Source organism: Clytia hemisphaerica, unplaced genomic scaffold (genome assembly GCF_902728285.1).
Source record: "Clytia hemisphaerica strain Z4C2 unplaced genomic scaffold, Clytia hemisphaerica genome assembly, whole genome shotgun sequence".
Lineage (NCBI taxonomy): Eukaryota > Metazoa > Cnidaria > Hydrozoa > Leptothecata > Clytiidae > Clytia > Clytia hemisphaerica.
The window spans coordinates 747,858-763,623 of NW_027104107.1; the positions used below are offsets into that span (position 1 = coordinate 747,858).

The window sequence follows — 15,766 nt, forward strand, 5'->3', positions numbered from 1 at the left end:
ATCACAACAACAATTTTGCATGCGAGGAATTTTTTAGTAGACCTTTTTACCGTGAACCGAAAATAATTAAAAGAACCCGGTTTCTTTATTAGTTTAACGCGGCCTCCTAGCGCCTAGAGCATGTGCTTGCAATAAATAATAAGGAAATGGAAACCAGGTCGACTAAGCGCGCAAATTATTTTTATCACGTGACTTGAAGCATAATAAAGTTGTAAAATTTTAATGATGGACACGAGAAAGTTACAAGGAAGTTTGCATGCGTTTCGTGTGTTCTGTAAAACTGCTTATAATTTGGCTGTTTTTTTAATTGAAAGGATTGCAATGTTTACTGAACTTCTAGTTTGATGGATGAACTTGTTTGATAAGAATGATACCAAGAATTTCATTCAAGGTTTGTTTTGATTATTTTACAGATCCGGTGTCCAGATTGGAAGGCGTATGTCGAGATTAGACCAACTTACACGGTAATCGATACTCACAATTTTTTAGCACTCAATTAAATTATCACCATAGATTTTTAATCGATAATATCGATTACAGTGTTAATAATTGATAATATCAATTAATATCAATATAATCGATACCTTGACCCTATCGATTTTTAATCGATAATATCGATGAAACTCGATATCTAATTGATATAATCGATATCTTATATCTGATCGATATAATCAATACTCACAATTCTTTAGGCGCAGATTATTTATAGATTATGGTTATAAATTCATAAAGAAACCGGGTTCTTTTAATTATTTTCGGTTCACGGTAAAAAGGTCTGCTAAAAAATTCCTCGCGTGCAAAATGTTGTTGTGATTTGGGCATTTTCGTTGAAAGCATGCTAATTAGTTTTTTTGTGATTACTACATTGTTAAAGTGTTTTTTTCAAATATAAGTAATAACAGTTCACATTTCTCATATTATATTAACAATCTGTGACGTGATAGGGAGAGTACAATTTAGTGATTGATTGATAACTTTGGTATGTATTTGTTTATGTTTAATTTTTTATTTCGAAGACCAGCCTACAGCTATGTCGAGATTAGAATACGTATGTCAATATTAGACGATCCTACAGTAGCTATTGATTATCGTTTTTAATCGATATTTAATCAATCAATTAATTATTTATAGATTCTCGTTTTTAATCGATAATCAATTTTATCGATTAGTAACGTCTGGTCTGGCTGGGAGTTTTTGGGCTTTGACAAAACAAAATCTACCCAAGTCTGGGTTGAAAAACAGGTTGTAAACCATCTGACAGGTTGATGTTTAGTACAGGGTTTTCAAAGATCTTTCATAGATAATTAGTAGCTTTTCAGCAGAAACAATACAGACATCAACCGAACAACGAACAATCAAACAATAAATATATTAAAGTAAAAGTTTGATTACTGTTTCGTTCTCTTCGGTACCATCAATCTGCCTCTAACTTGGGACGATTGGTCAAAACATGGACTGGTTGATATCTGGTCTGTATACTTACTGTTAAATCTCTTTGTTTTGAAAGTTATCACCTTTAAGGTTTTTAATTTCGCGCGAAAATCGTCCGCCATTTCCCCGAAGCAGCCCCCTTATCTTTATTCCCCCTTATCTTTCCCCCAATTTTTTCTTAAATTTTAAATGTTGAAGAAATGCAGCAAATTTAGAGAATATTGTGTATCATGAGTACGGTTTTTATCAAAGCAAATATTTTTCTAACAACAAAATAAGTAAAAGATCACTGCTATCATATATTAAAAATGTTTAAAGTATAATTTACTGTAATTTCTTCAAAATTCTCCATTTCCCCGACGCCTTGCTTAATGCCATTCTCTCCACCCTTTCTTTGTTATCTTTGGGCAAAAGCCGTTTTCCGAATTGCGCTTCTTGTGTCCTTTTTGCCTTTTTAAGGGCTGGTTCATCATCTGGAGCAGCATTTTCATTATTATTAGTTTTTTTTAAAAAGTTTGTTATCATACTAAAAAAAACAGATTACATAAAAGAATAAAAAAGAAGTCATTTGTCATCTAATTTAAAAAACACTCGAATTGCAAACCGTGTGAAGTAGACAAGACGAACAAGACAAACAAGAGTAGCAATGCAAAAAACAACAATTTTTCATCTTTTTTACCAACAGCAAACATAACTTGTAAACCTTGATAAGAATCTTATGAGCAGCTAAAAAAGTTTATTAGATTTTGCAATTTTTCTACACCATATTTGTAAATATTTCTCCATAACATAAATCTGACAAAGCGAACATAAAATATAAACAAAGGTTTGTTTTTAAAGAGATCATTTTTTCAATTTCAGGAAACATTCGATTTTAGAAAACATTCGATTTTGGAAAACATTCGATTTTAGAAAACATTCGATTTTAGAAAGCATTCGATTTTACAAGATATTCGATTAGATTTTAGAAACATTCGAATTTGAAAAAAAATCAAATTTTAATGCATTTGGCTGAAATACAGATTCTTGAGAAAAGAATTGAGTCTGAAATAAGAATAGGAAATTCTTCTCAACTGTCAAAAATTACTCCCCCCTCAGATAATATTTATTTGTTTCTTTGGTGCCCTTAAGCCCTAGCCCCCCTTACTCCGGGGGGGGGGGCACGCAGTTACTACAAGACAGTATGACACTTACTACCGTGGTGGTACTGCATTCAGAAGTTATGAAAACAGTTATTACACAGTGTAGTAACTGCTGTTTGGGGGTGGTACCAAAAACTAAAACTAGCACTTTTGGTGTAGTAAGTGCTTATATTTTAATTTTTTTAAAGAACTTTCAAAATTTTTCACAAAAAATGAATTTTTTTGTGAAAAAATTCTTTGTTAAAAAAAATATTTTTGTTATAAATGGACGAAAAAAAATTTCTCAGACCCAACTTTGAAATTATGCTTTCTCTAATTATCATTAAAATGTTCTCAACAGCTGTTAACCAAGTAAATTAAAAGAAAATCTAGCACAAAAATGGCTTTAGGTTGAAAAATAATCGCAATTTAGGGTAATTTTGAGCATGTTTTTGATGATATCACTCAAAAACAGGGGTGGTACCTGGAAATCTTTTCTGAAAACAGTTACTACCAAGGTGTAGTAACTGCAAAGGGTGGTTGTCCTGAAAAAAAGTGTTGAAAAAGCACTTACTACACATCATGTCTTGTAGTAACTGCGTGCCCCCCCCCCCTGCCTTACTTCAGATTTTCCAAAAATTTGACCCCTTAAAGCTTTTTTCAAAAATTTAAGTCCCCCCTTATTTTAAGGGGGGGGCTGAAACCATGAACACCGTTCATTAACTCAAATCAAATGACTTGGTTCGGTGCAATGGTGTCCCAATTGCCGTCCCATGTTTTTCAGATCGTCCCTAGTTAGAGCAGTTGACGGTAATCGAACAGTTATCGTTCGATTAGTTCGATGAAAATCGATTGTTCGATTACGAAAATTGGTTTGATAGCGTTCGGTTGACATCATCTGGTGAATACCAATCTCAACCAGTTATTATGTCTTTTCAGGGTGATAGATTTTTTTAATAAAGTAGGGAGGTCAGTCAAATTTTCAAACATCATAAAAAGAATAAAAATAGGCTTATCTGATAGCCCTAAGCACAAGAAACAAAATGAGGGGTCAATTTCTTTCAAAAGATGTATAAGAAAAATGCATTTTTCTTGGTTAGCGATAATACTACTTTTTTGGTAAAAACGCGTCCTTACCATCCAAAGCCAAATCCCATATCCTGAGCGCACCAAAAAGACTCAAAATGGCGCAAAAAATAGCCTACAAAGATTACATCATACCGTCATGCGGTCTGCTTGCGTGAGGTTGAAAATCTCTCAACCAGCATTTTTAAAATTGCAATCGATGGTAAAGCTCTTAAAATTGGAGAAGACAAACTTTATTTTTGAAAAGCTAGCGAGTGCTTGAAATCATCTAAAAAATCTAGTGGGTAAAATAAATAAAGAAAATTTTAAACCCTTGAAAAATCAAGATTTTCACTTAAGTTTAAAATATCGTAATGATCTACGAGAGGGCCCGTGGACCCACGGGTATCAAAAAAAAGCTTTTTCTTTAATTTACACGTCTTCTCAAAAAAATTGGCCCAAAAGAACAATTTCGCTTCAAGCGCGACAACCGTTTGAAGGCGACCTGTTGGAACTTTTTTCGGTGTTGTCATCTTTTTTGTTTACATTTTTTGCCTCGGGTCAGAGGATATATGATACTTTAGTTGGGGGGGTCGGTAGTAAAATCTCAGACATAATGACGTTTACTACGTTGGTGGTGTGACGAAAAATCGAAAAATATTTTACTACCCAGGGTTGTTAATACTAAAATGGGTGGTATCTATGTGTTAAATTTGAAAAAAAATTACTACCTGGGTAGTTAAAACTGGTAAAATTAGCAAATTTTAGCTATTTTTTGTAATTCTTTAAAATTTTTTGGATGACTTTTCTGAAAAAATCTGAAAATTTTTATAATTTGAAAAAATTTTCTGTTGGAAAGTTGTTTGCTGCAAACATAAAATTCTCGAAATTTTTTGTCAATATAAAAAAGACTTTAATTAAAACATTAATTTTTGCACTACGTGAAAAATGTGTCACAGAAATAATCATTTTTTAGCTTTTTTTGCAAAATCAGTCCGAAAAGCAACCAAAAAATAGGTGGTCTCCATGACAGATTGTCCCAAAAACTTTTACTACCAGGGTAGTAAAATACCTCTTCCAAGAGTCTGGGTGGTGGTATGTAAAAATTCGTAAAAATCCTTTTACTACTCATATATGTCTGAGATTTTACTACCGACCCCCCCTGGTAGAAGAGCAATTAACTTCATTCTTTTATTATTGTGCTCTAATAAATTTTCTACTGATTTAAAAAAAGAATGCACCATTTTGAGTGGATTATGGTAAAGATATGAAGAGAGGAAATCAAGAAATCTCTTTTTTTCTTTTTTTCTTTTCGCACAGGCAAAAGATTGTGACTTTTGACTTCCCTAAATAAAACTCCATTGGACTTGGACCATTTCAAGACTTGGTATATGAGCTTTCAGCCATTGATTCCAAAGTTGGTCAATATTCATAGTTTGGGAACAAGAGATCTCCGAAGAGTGAGCATTGGTGTAGCTGCTCTTGTTCTGAAGGTCCTGAGAATCCAGGATGAGGTTTTCCCAGCATTGTTAACAACGTTGTTTATGTGATGCTAGAATTTGCAGTCATTGAACATCAGCACTCTAAGGTCTTTCACATAATCATACTCTTGAATTTCTGTTGCTACTACCGTTAGATTGGGTAACTTGCATCAGTGGAGGCTAATATGCATAACCCTTAAATGAATGACCTGGCTGGTCATTAAAATACAAAGTTAAATAAATCAAAACAGAGTTACAAAAGTGATGTCATGCATAATTATGTCTAATATCATGTCATTAAATTTGAGATTACATGTCCAGCAGCCATCGAGAAACATCCTGGTATATTTCCAAGGTTTTTCTGCTACCGGTCAAAGACCATGCTTTTCTTGCTTTATTCTTTTTGGTGGGGCAATTTGCCAGGTGATTTTATAGAAACTTTCCAACATGTCGTTCAGGGTTTTCTTTCTGAGCGCCATATCCCAGCTATAGTTTTCTAAGCTAGCATTAAGGTCATGCCAACATAGCATCACTGAAGAAATTCAGAGAGTTAAAGAGTTAAAGTTTGGGATGGCTGTGGATTGGTTCAGTAGTAGGATTGGGTTGGTATAAAGTAGCAATTTCAATTATTGAATGGTGAGATATATTGTTGAGAGTAGTAAGTATATTGTGAGAGAGAATCAAATTATCATCTTCTGGTGTAGGGCTTTGAGGTCTTTTGGGGGGTTTGGAACTTATTTTTTCTATTGATTATTATCAGGAGGATCTTGAAGTATTCTTATTGGATCTTCGTCAAAAAGATTAATTTGTTCAATATTCCCAAAATCTGGGTAGATCCTTTCTACCTGTACATTTACAGGAGGATCTGGTTTGAGTGGATGTGGTTTTGGGTTTGAGTTTCTGATGGGTCACATGATTGTGAGTGGTTTGGTAGAGTGTATTGAGTCTTTATTTTTGCTAGACTTTTTCTTTTTGTCGCAGTCATCTTGTGGGATTTTGATTAGTTCGCATGGTTGGCAGACATAATGAAGCCCAGGAAGTTTGAAAGGGCTAAATTCCACAGAAGACGCATGATAGGAGTGGGGTGTCCTCAATATTGAAGCAATATGTGTTATTGCATGAATTACTTTCGTCAGGAAGGAGATTTTGGAGTCTGCAGATAAGAGCATTAATGGTTGCTGGTTTTACATTTTGTTCTTGATTCTCAACTTTAAGGTAGGCTAACAAAAGAGCTTTGTTGCACTTTTCAAAGTCTTTTTCAAGCTGTTTAAGGGATTAGCCATATTCATAACATCTGAAGCAAGACTTAACTTCATCATCTGGAGCAGAAATACACAATTCAGCAATCAGACTCTCTGCAGCTTCAACCTTGTTTTGTCGTTTGACATTGTCAGACATTTACGATTTAAGGTTTGACATACGGAGTAGAAAGTATAAGGATTGTTACCTCCTCTGCTGCACATGGAATTCCAAACTCTGCCATGTGCAGCTGATCCTACAATTTACGGGTTTACAATCCTTTTTGAAAATAAGTAGTGATAACCATATTTTCCTTTCCACGCTGAGCCAGGGATACTTAATAATAAAAGAGATTTTAAGATTAATGTTGAAAGTATGTATTTCTTCGATAAATTTCGCAAAAATAAGGTGGTTCTAAACCTTCAACCTTAATCTTTTAAACTAATTGGCATTTCTTTCTGTTCTATTATATGCAAATCACGTTGAAAAAAGAATACATTTCCGCCTTGACTTTCACTTTTGCTTTCGTTTTACGTGAATCTGATTGGATGAGCACCGATTATTCTTTGTTATATGATTCAGAGAAGGTTGGTCTAAAAAACAGTCTTAGGATTTTTTTCGAACTGTTAGGTTCTGACTTTTTCAATAAAATATCAAAAAATCCTTTTTTTCTACTAAATTGCAAACTACAAATTAATGAGACTACAAGAAGGAAAATCCTAAGATAGTTTTTAGACCAATCTTCTGGGAATACATTAAACAAAGAATGAAGTTAAGAGCTCAAAGCTAAAGGTGACTTTAAGTCAATCTTTTGAAGTTACCATGGTATTGCAAAATCTGATTTCTACCTACAGTGATTTTGAAATTTTGAGAGAGATGATTGGCTGTTTGATTAGTATTGCAGAGACATTGATTTTGAAAAGGTGCGAAAAGAAATTATAATGTTCCTCTTTGTCTTATGCGAATAGCCAATTATAAGGTCAAATCTGTTCTAAAGTTTAAAACGGCTAATATCTCGGGAACTAATCAAGATTTTAATTTTATTTTTAGACAAAAAGAAAGGTTGGAGCATTCTTTTCTTGATCGGCCAAAAAAATCTTTTTTGAAAGGTGGACTAAGTAAAATCAGAAAGTTTTTTACCCCATGGAATTTTAAAATAACTTCTTATCCCCTGGAAGCAAAATGAAACAACACAACTTTAGAACCCCTGGAAATTCTTCTTGAATACCCCTGGAAATGTTATTATAAAATGGAATGTCCAAATTTTGCACAGTCTTTTTCTGCTGATTATGTCTCTTTTTTGAGGATTTTTGTAATTGTTTCTTGGACGATTTAGTTGTGGAATTTGGCTGGATATTATTGGTTACGTTTTAAAGTATTCTTTTCATTTTTGCTTACGCTTTTGTGGGTATTGTCCAGGAACTACAGGTTTTGAAAATTCAATTATGACACTGCTCCAAGTTAATAGGTTACTGTACATTCAGATCGGATTGTCTTCATGTCCAGAATTGGTAAACAGCTTTTTGTTTTGTGTTTGCAAATTGCAAATTTCAGATGAAAATGTACATAAAGCAAAGGTTGCGACGACCCTTTTTAAGAAATTTTGATATCAAATAACTCGAATGAGATTTGGGGTAGTAATAGGTAAAAAAGTTGGACTTGTTTCTCAGGAGAGGACCATAGATAAAGAAACTATCACATTAAAATCTCTTAATTTGAAAATGCCATGAAAATTATTTTGCTTTTTCTTCATTCCTTTGGCATGAGTCACTGTACTGCAAGTCAATTACTAAATAATGTTTTGCGTCACTCTACTATTCTTGTACAAGATTTAAAGTGTTTCCTTAATGACGATGTTCAATTATCTGTTTTAATTGTGTATCAAATGAATCAAGGGGATTGCTGTTTTGTACGTTGCTTTTCAATATTGTGTCAAAATATCATATTAAGCTTGTTTAATTTTTTGTAATAATTGTAAATTTTAAGTTTCTTTTTAATATAATGAATTGTAGTTTGCCTCTTTACTACCTTAAAATTCTTTCTTCGGTTCTTTTGACCAGGGAGTCAGAATGTTTACGCTTGTCTTTGAAGAGTCTGTGCAGACAAACCGAGAGGTAAAAAGTTCTCCAGAGAAGTGATATAACAGAATTGACTCAAGAGTCCAGACAACCTTTTGAAAAACCATTAAGTGCAGAGAGTCATAACTATAGGGGAGAAAATCATTAAATAGGTCAAAACTGAGAAAAAGGATGAAGTGAAAAGAGTCCTTCCTTTCGTTTTCTTCACCCCTTTGGATAGAGAATGTTTGAAAAAGTCATCAATTATTTAATTCACAGATCTTTCACATTGGTCATAAATCTCATTAACTATGAGTCACTCTGCTCGGAATATATACTTGGGAATCCACAAGAAAAGTACAATTTCAAGACGGCAATTTTTATGGTTGCTATTATGTTATCATTTTTAGCTATTCAGTTTGTGTATCAGTTTGCTCAGAGGTAGAAGAATTAAGCAGCATATCACTTTAATTGACTTACAGATTATTTTTGACTCGTGTCATGACTGGTTTTGAGATTGAACCTAAGCGAAGCTTCGTGTATTGATGTATATAGAAAATCAATGCATTACCTTTATTGAGAGTCACTGACTTCTTTATGGCTGAGCGATGTGATGTAATGTAGGATAATTTGAAAGTGATGTCCTTTGGGGAGTGCATAAAAGAAAAATTGAATCAATCATTGTGTTTTTACACCTGATTGGCTCAAGTGTATCGTAAAGTTACCTATGTTGTTAACAAGTATCTATGTATTTTTCAGATGAAAGTAAAAACGATATCGTGCGACGAATTAGCCAATCAGATATGCAGTTTGGCGTATCACGTGATGTGTATCGACACTCGATCCATGCTCCAATACAACGACAACCACGTGCGTGATGCCATCAATATATGCTGCTCGAAAATCATACGTCGTAAATTACAATATAACCGAATCTCAGTGGTTGATTTGATTAAGAATAATAATGAGAGTCAGGAAGAAGATTTGTGGAACCGTTTGCACCAAGTTGTACTTTATGATGAAGCTTCTTGGTGGGGAGATGGTCACAGATTTAATTCCCAACATGCTCTGTATATCTTGGTGGAGAAGTTGAAACAGTTTGTACCAAGTGTGGCGCTTTTAGATGGTAAGTTTACAATACTCTTCATGTTCTAATGTGTTTTATTTATTTTGCTTTTTCATCACTAAGCTTTGGGGAAATGACACAGAACCAGGAAAATGCCGTGTCAAATAACTTCGCTAGCCTTTAACGCATTATCTGCCACCATATATGTAGTGGTACTTTTGTTGAACCTGATCACTTGCAATTCACTTTTGCTGGCATTATAGCGAGGTTAAGTATTGATGGTTAACTCGCATTATAGAGATATGAGGGTAAATTATACTTCGAACGTTGCTCATTGGTTAGCTTAAAATCTCCAATCTATTTGTAAGAGTCGTTGTTTTCATATGATGTTTGAAATTTATACCTCGTTAAACTTTTCACCACATCTTTGAGACTGGTCTTGCTGGAGAGAATTCTTTTTTGGTTCTAATTTTGTGCAATACACGTTCTTTTTTTTATAAGAACCTAGTTTATAAGAACATATAGGCTGAAATTCGTCGAAAAATTAAGAACATCTTAAGAACATGCCTAGCCTCAGTTTGGAAAAAAATGACGAGAAACTACAATTTTTCCCTCTTTTTAAGCAGTTTTAACCGAATTTAGGGGTGGATCTTCAAAAGTCGAGAGTCGAATATTGTCCAAATTTTTCCAAATTTAAGTGCTCTTTATTTTGTATCATATTGTCGATTTAGAGTAGTCTGAAAAATTAAGAACGCATTTAAGAACATTTTAGGCTGAAAATTGCTAAAAAAAATAAGCACATTCAGGCTGCGCCAAATTTTAGGTGTTCTAATAAAAAAAAAACGTGTATCATTCGTTTTGTTATAGAAAAAATGAAACATTCTCATTGTAACGCTTGCCTTGATTTGATAAACCATGATTTGAAAAATTTGTTTATTCTGTACACGTGAAAAAAAATATTAGCACGTGTTTTTTTTTTTGCATTTAAAAGATTCCCAATAGTTTCAAAAACAAAACATACCGCACGAGGATAAAGCTTTGAATGCAACGCAACAGTAGTACTAATCCAAGGACTTCATTCCATTCTTGGCTTGAGGTCTTGGTACGAGCGCTTTAAGGATAGAAAATTTTTAAAAAGGCATTCCATTTAAAATTTTCTTTCTGATTTTCCTTATAATGGAGAAGTATGCGTTGTTAAGGATTTTGATTATTTATGTCCACATTCCTTTCCATTTGGATGAGTTCAGTGGGAATTGCGTGGGAGGAGTAAGGAATTTTTCTCTCCCCGTGATGCATTCCTCTGAAGAGATGTCAAACCGATCTCTTATCACTATCTCTCCATTTAAACAGTAAGAAAGTCTTCTTATCCTTCAACAAATTATGGCCCGTGATAGATAACTGAATTAACGTTTTATCGTGTGACAGGATTTCTGATTTTGACCCAGTTCCCGGGGGGGGGGGTAGGGGCAGGCAGGCAAATTGACCGACGGGTATGTGCGGCGGTTAAGGGTATGTTTTTCAAAATATCAGAAATGTACTGTAAGGGTGGACTTTTGATAAATGCACTGTATGGGTGGAAATTTCAGCAAATCTAGGAAAAATTGATAATTTTTGATCGAAAATCTTGATTTTTTTGCTCTAAAATAGTTTAAAATGTGAAAAAATGCACTGTAAGGGAATGAATTTCACCGATTTTTTCTGCACTGTACTAGTAAGGGTGCGATTCTAAAAGCCATTTTTTTCGCCGCACATACCGTCAGTTGGTAAACCCACTGCCCCCCCCCCCCCGGGACCCAGTTACCTACCAAAACTGCTGTGTTGTGATGTTGTGTAAGTTTAAAGACGAATTCACCGTGTAAAGAATCCAAATTTCTAACCCACCAGTAATTTGCCACAGCTATCCAACGAGCATTTAAGTGAAGAAGCTAAAAATGCAAATAGGAATTATCCCCAAAATTTTAGTGTCATTCCTAATTCAGTCCAGTTGTCTATGTGTTAGATAGGGATCCTGCCGGCAGTTTGTGGCACAAGAGTATTTAGACAAAGGATCTCACTGCGGAACTGTGCTCTAGGGCCTATATTGAAAAAACGTTATTGCTTTTTATAGAATTGGAGTGACTAATGAGGTCACAAAATCACATTTTGATTATCTTTCATCACGATACAGCTTAGCCTTTGATGTGTTCTTTCAGTAGGATAGTTTAAGGTTTTGCTTTCAGAAGCTATTTTGAAATTATTGCGTCATCGAACATACTGTCTCTCTTAACCTCACCTCTGTTACTACATTTTGTTCATATTATTATTTTGGTGAAAATTACTAATAAACCCAATATCCGATTAAGGTTAGATTAATGTAGACTTCCGATTTGCCTTATTGAGAAATTATAGAATTTATTTTTATGATGATGAATTTTTCGTCTGTGTGACAAGTATTATTATGATTTGCAGACCGAAAATCTGCTGCACTAAATGAGCTAGTCTTTCGATAAATTTTTAAGAATTGACTCATTCTTGGGTCACGAAATGACACTTTTTAAAGCTATCTTAACACTTTCCACACTATTTCGTGTTACTAATAAAGTAACAATTCCGAAAAGTTTATATTTACTTTAAAATCAATATTAGTTTTTTAAGTGAGAGCCAACATCCTAGTCATCTTAATAAATATTTCCTTTGCTAATGACCCAATGACACCGCGAATTCTCCTTTTATGGCTAATTGAATGACCTTTTACAAAGTATTGCTATGTATCATGTTAAAGAATTTGTTACTAGTTCCTGACCTTCGTACTATGATAGTAACTTATTTATGAGTAATCGTGAAAAAGAGGCTTTTTGGGGAAACATTTTGACAATGAAAATGAAAAGAAAGTAAATTTTCATTTTTATAAGGTGTTTTAATAGATAGATCTAATCCAGGATATGTTATCCAATTTTCTGGCTTCGAAAAAGTTGTTGTCAGTATCTATTTTTGATTTCATGACCCTCTTTCTAATGCTCCTCCCTCCCTCTTTGTTTTTCAAACATCTTTCACTTTCGATTCTCAACACCCTCTCCCTTGTCCTAACTAAATTTTAATTCTCTTTGACATATCTTTTATTAGAACAACAAACTAATTCGGTGGGCTTTTTGTTACAAGCTGACTAGTTTAGGGGTCTACACTTTTTTGGAAGGGGAACTCGCTGAAACTATTTGGAACAATCAGTTTTCGCCAAAATGATTGAGTACGATAAATGCGTTAAACACTTTATTAACCGTCTCCGCCGTCAGGAAAGCAGGATACATAAGCCTGCTATTGCAGACACCTCTGTGTAAAAATTGATAACTTTCTAAACCATACGAAGAAATAGGAAGCTTAGGACAATCTGTTCCTCGAACGACTTCAGATGCGTCATTTCTTCGTCATCTTCTCATTCTAACGATCTTTTAATATTTTGTTTAGACGTCAGCCTCGAAAATTAGTAAACCTTTTAAAGGAAATACAACAATTAATTTCCCACTGGAACGCAGTATGATTCATCTTCTCTTATGGTCTTCTTCTAAGAAAAAAGAGACTTTTACATGAGATAGAAACATAGAAACCACCTCAAAACTGTGTTTTTTTGTTATAAGGTTTTTAAAAGCTCAACTCAGAATTCTTGTCGTCTTGTATTCTTGAATTTGATGATTTTTATGGCTTTCCAAATAGCAAGGTTTAATTTGTGTTCGTAAAATTCCCTTGGAAGTATTCTTGAATTTTTATGCATTTTATTTTTGTGTGAAATAAATCATTCATAGTACACCAAAAGATGAGTTTCTCTCCCACTCCACTCCACATTTCTAATAGAAAACACTCTCTATCAGGAACGCAGATATCAGAAAAAGCTCCAAAGCAAAAGTTTAGCAAAATTTGTCATATATCTCAGCTTCATTTTTATTTCATAATATTTTCACTGACATTGTGTAAGTGACTCATGGAACAAGAAGAAGTTTCTTCAAACATAAAACGCGCGTTAGTTTCAATCTTTAAAACGTTGACATGACTAATCAGAAATGTTTTTCATTCTCCATGTGTCTTGAAGGCTTGTCCTATCAGATGGTTTCGACAGTTGACTCATGATCAAAACTTTCTACTCTATGTGATGTTGCCTTGTGTATACTGTGTTTTCCACGTTTCATGCAGTGCTCATTGTGATCGTGAGAGAATTTAAGCGGAGCTCTAGTATGTATTGATGGGTGTTTAGTATAAAACTCTTCAGTGATTGCCTTTCCATTATTAAGACTTAAATATTTGGAAGGGTCACAGGCAAGAAACAACAAAAATTCATTTATTGATTGATAAATTTTCTCTCTACTCTATGGTAGAGCATCTTCAGATCGAACATAGTGTGTGGTGTTTAGTAGTTTCGTTTTAGGTTTATAATAATTCCTACGAGCTAGGCTACATGCTTTCAGTACTAAAATAAACATAAGGAATAGTAAATCTTGCATACAATTGCTTCACTTGCATTCATTCAGGAATTCCTCAATGCGAAGATTCTGTCGTTATATTAGATTTGGACAAAGCACCCTGTCTATACCCAAGACAATCTCTCTCACGCTGATTATTCAGACCACTCCTTTCTTTCTTCGCCCTTAGGGCAAAATTGAGGTATTTTCTATGATTTTGCTCCTTTGATCCTTGATCTGTTCTTATTTCTTCAACTTCTTGAGCCTCATTATTCTAATAAAAAAGTAGCGATGACCTTTATCTATATAGAATGACAATGAAAAAGATAACCTTTTATCATTTCACACACAACTGGACACTGGGTGACTCATAACACGCTTGCATGACCTCAATTCAAAGCTTTGCAAATATACTACAGCTTCTTTAAAAGATCAATAATGGTGCAGTATTCGTGAAATGTTGTGGCTTTTTGATCATCAGTCAGTCAGTGAGGAACAGCTTGATCCAACGGTCTGTATGAATTAGTAATCTTAAGGAATGTCTAGATGTATTGCTATATATATGTACGCAAGTCAATTTCTTTGGAAGTATAGAAACTAATGCATATGAATTGTCAAAAGATCTTTTTATTAGAAACTTTTTGCAAAAAACTCTGATTTCTGGTTTACACATAAGGAAAGCTGAAATGCTCCATGAATGAGTCATGCAAAATATTTCATCCTGTAAAGGCTGTGTTGTACATTGTACTATTAATTTATTGCAACAAATGAAAATAAAAATTCTCATAAACTTCTAAATGCCATTTTATTAGATTCCGAAAATTGATAATGCGATAACCAAAATAATGATTCTGAAACCACATGCTTTCATTTCAATTAATAGGAAAACAAATTAAAAGCTTTTTTGTTTACAATGGAGAAAGGACTATGGTTAACCACTTGCATTGTCGTTGACATACCCTTACCATGAGTGTCCAGCATCGGTATTAAAACGATCCAGTTTTTCCCACGGATACTCCTATCGCCCCTGAACGAAATGAAGCTATTCCATTTGTTAATTGAGGGTTTCGTCAGCCAGTAGGATGACTTCTTTTAATTTTCTAACGACAAAATACACCGTAGAATGTCAATAATTTTCCATCCCCGTGGGACATGTGATACCAAGAGTACTACTAAGTAGAGGGCACTCTCGTTCAGGTAGGATGTTAATGTTAAGGAACCATCGGCTTGATTGGTTTGTGTCTAGTGGATTTTTTGCTAATCTTTTGTTAATGTATTTCTTCAGAAATTAGTCAGTCTTACCTAAAGGAAATATTTTTTACCTAACCGCGAGCACTTTCAAATTTTCGTAGATTTTTACAAGACCCATTAGAGTTTTTCTTTGAGATGGATGACGTCAATTATTAAGAAAGCGTGGGAGTATTTCGATTATCAAGGCGAAGAAAAAGTCGCTCGTGTGAATTTCACGAGTGCCGACAGAGCTTATAAAAGTAGTTAAGTGAAAGCTCTTCCAACCATGATGTCATTTCGCGTGGGCGAAAACTTTTTGCAGGCTCAGCAAATTTTGTGACGTTAATAATCCAAAACTAATCTAGCTTTTGATTGGAACATGACGTCATTTCGTAACGATTAATTCGGCGTCAGTTTATAATTGATGATGCGTGTGATATCGAGGGAATATCTGGAGCTTCTCCATATTTATTTTCTTAGGTCATTTTTGTACTGGGTAGATGTGTGTCTCGACTGCCAAGTATCGCTGTGAAAAAACTATTTTTCATATCAGTGATTGGATTTTACTTTCCCTTGTGATGCTTGTCGAGTCGCTTTTTTAAATATTTTTTCTCGCCGGTATTTCTCCTTCTATCGTTGCTGCTATAGG

General features: G+C 34.1%; 1 protein-coding gene across 1 annotated transcript in view; it reads left to right on the plus strand.

Moving 5' to 3' along the window:
* Positions 1-15,766, plus strand: part of LOC136813245 (dual specificity protein phosphatase 16-like) — a 29,833-nt gene that overhangs the window by 3,972 nt on the left and 10,095 nt on the right. Inside the window, exon 2 of the mRNA XM_067069758.1 lies at positions 9,154-9,520. Within this exon, the coding sequence (XP_066925859.1) occupies positions 9,154-9,520 (367 nt within the window). The remainder of the gene's footprint in view (positions 1-9,153; positions 9,521-15,766) is intronic.